The sequence below is a fragment of the Bison bison genome, unplaced genomic scaffold (assembly GCF_000754665.1).
Source record: "Bison bison bison isolate TAMUID 2011002044 unplaced genomic scaffold, Bison_UMD1.0 scf7180017864524, whole genome shotgun sequence".
Classification (NCBI taxonomy): domain Eukaryota; kingdom Metazoa; phylum Chordata; class Mammalia; order Artiodactyla; family Bovidae; genus Bison; species Bison bison.
The window spans coordinates 1479364-1483541 of NW_011495075.1; the positions used below are offsets into that span (position 1 = coordinate 1479364).

Sequence of the window (4178 nt, forward strand, 5' to 3'; positions counted from 1 at the left end):
AGGGTGGTGTCATCTGCATATCTGAGGTTATTGATATTTCTCCCGGCAATCTTGATTCCAGCTTGTGCTTCATCCAGCCCGGCATTTCTCATGATGTACTCTGCATGTAAGTTAAATAAGCAGGGTGACAATATACAGCCTTAGGGACTCCTTTCCTGATTTGGAGCCAGTCTGTTGTTTTTTGTCTGGTTCTAACTGTTGTTTCTTGACCTGCACACAGATTTCTCAGGTAAGGTGGTTTGGTATTCCCATCTCTTGAAGAATTTTCCACAGTTTGTTAATTAGTCCTTTGTTAGAGTCTGAGATTTTGTTCTGGGGGGATGAGAGCCCCTGGAGGCACTTACACCTGGTCTGACTTTGGTTCTCAGAGGCCCTCTCTGGATGCTGCACTGCCAACAAGCTGCAGGGGACACTTGGGGTCACTCAGGGCAAGTGGTCAGGATGTACTCTGATCACCCGATGAGGGGTAGCACGGGAGCTGTGGAGGGGACAGGTGACCAGCAGCTGGATCTGCTTGGAGCGTTGAGCTGACAGCATTTGTTGATGAACTTAATTTAGGGGGAGAGGAAAAGTAATCAACCGTGACTGCAAGGATCTTGCCCAAGAAACTGAGCTTCCGTTTTCTGAGACGTGCAAACTCCGGGAGGAGTGGGGGTAGCGCAGGAACCAAGAGTCCTATTTGGGGCGCGACAGCTCAGGATGCTTGCGGTGGCGACACGGAGCGGGCTTGGAGTCAGAGGCCTGGAGCACACAGGCTGGTCAGGCTGGAGCCCTAAGTTGGAGACTCCAGGAAGGAGCTGGCATTTAGAGTCGTGGGAGTGGGTGAGACAAGCAGCAGAGAGCAGGGTGTCTGGAGGGCGAAGGTCTGGGGGCTGGCCGGTGGTGCTCCTCCAGGAGGGACCCCTGCCCTACAGCCTCCCGGGGAAGGACGCCCATCAGGAGTCGGGAGTGGCAAGAGACAGAGCGGGCTGCGGGCCTGGACGGTTCTGTTTCCTACAAAGAGAAAGAGCCTCGAAGTTGGAGAGAGTGTGCAGCCAAGAAGAGTTTCTTTTGAAAATGGGAGAAATTAGAGAACATCCTGGGCTCAGGGGAGAATCAGGCTGTGGGGGATGGGGGGCGACTGCAGGAGCCACGTCTTTGGGCAGAAGCCCTGGGGTCCCCAGGGAGCGCTGGCTCTGGGAACCTGGTTCATCCCCTAGCAGGAAGGGGACGTGAGTCTGTGGCTGTGTGGACAGTGGGATGAGTTAAGTGCCGCCCGGGGCCACAGGAAGGAAAGCGTCAAGGACGTGGGTGGGGGTGAGGGTGGACATCTCCATGATTCTGCACTGGGGCTTGGGGTTCGGGAGCTGCCTTGCATGTGGGGTGGGTCATGCGTTGTTGGAAACACAGGCCAAGAAACACGGGTCCCTGCCCCCAGCATGTGGCAGCCGCCCCATAAACAGAGGGAGGGGACGGCTGGAGCGCAGGGGAGTGGAGGTTCCCATGGCATCCAGCCAGCAGGGCCTCCGGGCTGTGGCCAGGAAGCACCCAGGCCGTGGGCTGTGGGGGTGACAGACAGCAGGGTGGCCTCGCCAAGGACCTGAAGCTGGGGAGACTGCAGGTGAAGGTGGGTAGCCGGGGACAGGAAGGGCATCCCAGAACCCGAGGCTGGGATCACAAGGACGCATCCCCCAGACCGCGCGCCTGCTGGCTGCGTCCCAGAGAGGCCTGGCCAGCCCCTGACGGGGACATGGGTGGCCGTGGGGCGCTTACTCCAGGAGTCCAGGAGAGGACCAGCCCCCAAGCCGGCGCACGCCCACGGCCCACCAGTGAGCACTGCAGCCCTGCCAGCCTAGGGCTGGCCCTTGTGGGTGGGTGGGGGCAGGGTGGGGGCCAGGGCAGGGGCCAAGGGCAAGTCTGGAGTCTGTAAGGGGAAGCCTGGCAGAGAGCGGCCCCTTCTGTGGTGAGGGCAGGCCTGGCCTGGGGTCCGCTTCTCCCCACACGCAGGACAGACGGAACTCCGTCCATACGCACGCGGCTGGAGGGGGCGGGTTTGAGGCGGCAGACCAGGGTGCCCCAGGGCCTGTGTGCGCGTCTCCTTCACGCCCAGGCCCTGCTGGGAAGTAGCCCCCGCGGGCCCAGGGTTTGGGGCAGCACCTCTCACCGGCTCAGTCTCGGCCTGAATGACAGTCAGTCATCCAACGATGACTTCTTGGAGCTTGAGGTCCACGTGGGGGGTCGGGGACGTCGGGGTCAGGCAGAGCTCTTTCTTCCATGCAGGAGGGACGAGAGTGTCGTTGGTCACCGTGGGATGTTTAGGGACAGCATATGTCCGTCACCAGGCCTGTTTGCCTAAAGTCATGATAAGACTTTGAATTAAAACGCTGACTCGTATCCCTGCCGGATAATCCAGAGAGCAAAGAGGGCGGCGCCGTCGGTTAGCACTTTCTGCCAGGAGGGCTCTGCTCTGTCCACGGTGGCAGCCGTGAGCCATGGGTACCTGCTGGTCGTATGAAATGTGGCCAGTGCAGCCAGGGACGTGAATACCTCGTCTGTGTTGTTTTCACCGTAATCCAGACGGCCGCGTGTGGCTGCAGGCACCCCGTGGCGGCACAGGTCTGGCACATGGCTTGTCATCCCTGGCTGCGTGCTAAATCACCTGGGTGCATTTACACCTGGAAGCCAGGCCCAGTCCCCAGGAGCTGACTTAATCGGCCGGATGGGGACCCAGCAAAGGTGCATATTTTTTTAAGTTCTCTGTGCGATTCTGATGTGCCGCCTGGGCTAAGAACCCATGGTCCAGGAGAAAGCTGCCCGGGGAACCAGTCTCCCAAATAATTAAAGATAAAACCATGATTCCCCACCCCAGGGCTCCAGAAACAGGGCTTCTCCGGAAATGTGGCCGCAGGGAGGAGCTCAGAGTAAACAGGAGGAAAGGCTGCCCCTACACAGCCCGGCCCATCTAGGAGGCTGGCCCCTGAGACAGAAGCCTTGGTCCGGCTCCCAGGCAGGGGGTCTCAGACTCTCCCAGAGGGCCTTTGACCCTGGAGGGTGGGACCCCCGTGGGGGCCAGCACCCCTGGACTCTCCTGCGACCGTGAGCAGGGCTGTCCTCCGTGGCCTCACTCACAGCCCCAGCTCCACAGACCCCAGACACACAGGCTGCATCTGGGAGGCGAGGGGGTCTGCCCACGTTCAGTCTTCCCTCCTCTTCCTGCTCCCTGGCCCCTGGCCTGTCGCCTCACCGCCTCACCGTCCCCACAGCTTCCTCCCCACACCAACCAACCGCCGCCGGGGGGTCCTCACCCCCACCTCCCTGCTTTGTTCTCTCTGTAACCCTCTGTGGTCTGTCCTCTCTGAGGCCTCACCTCGCTCCCACCATGTCCCTCCTCTCTCCCCTCCCCCTCTCTCTCCACAGACTTTCCTGGCCTCCAGCGGGGGACTGTATTGCCTGGGTGGCGGCTGCGGGAACGTTGTAATTCCAGGCTGCATGAGCCTGCCCCGCTCGCCCACCAGCTCTGCCCTGCAGCTTGCATGCCTGGGCCTGGCCGCTGGACTGCATGGGGCAGACGCGCTCAGGGCCCCCTGCCCCGAGCAGGCCCCCGAGGGTCCGGTTGGGGGCGGGCGGAGACTCTGTGTCACCAGAGTGTGCATGGGTGTGGTGGGACGTGGGGCTCTGTGCTGACGGGAGCATCCAGAGAGGACTGGATGACAGAGAACCTCAGTGACAGGTCACCAGCACCAAGCTTGTGGGGACGCCAAAAGCCAGGCAGGGGCTCTCCCTGGCCATTCATCCGGTGTGTCAGGGGGGCACATGGGCAGAGGCCTTCCGGCTTGGGACAGCCACGTGCGGGGCAGGGTGGGCGTGGAGTGGCCATTGAATTGATGGCCACAGAGCAGCTGAGCTTCTGGGAGACTCTGCGCTGGGGGGGCACTGGGGAGGGGCGGGAGCGCTGCCGGGGTCCTCAGCTGAGTGGCAGCTTGGGGAGGAGATGACACGAGGCAGGACAGAGGGCAGGCGCCGGGCCTGGCCGCTGCCTCCCCCAGGGCGGACGGAATCCCTGTCCGCCCAGCGCACTGCTTGGCGCCCCGCCCACCCCGCCTCCGGCTGAGCAAGCCCAGGGCCCTGGGCCCCGCGAGGGTCCGCGCGAGGTCCCAGCAGGCGCTGCGGGGTGGGCTGGAAGACCCCCACCGCGACAC

The 4178-nt window shown here is 62.2% G+C and overlaps 1 protein-coding gene across 1 annotated transcript in view; it reads left to right on the plus strand.

The window, feature by feature from the left end:
• The window catches only part of CACNA1S (calcium channel, voltage-dependent, L type, alpha 1S subunit), a 57778-nt gene that overhangs the window by 41063 nt on the left and 12537 nt on the right, over nucleotides 1-4178 (plus strand). Inside the window, 2 exon segments of the mRNA XM_010831129.1 lie at nucleotides 3397-3656; nucleotides 4026-4119. Coding sequence (XP_010829431.1) covers nucleotides 3397-3656; nucleotides 4026-4119 — 354 coding nt within the window.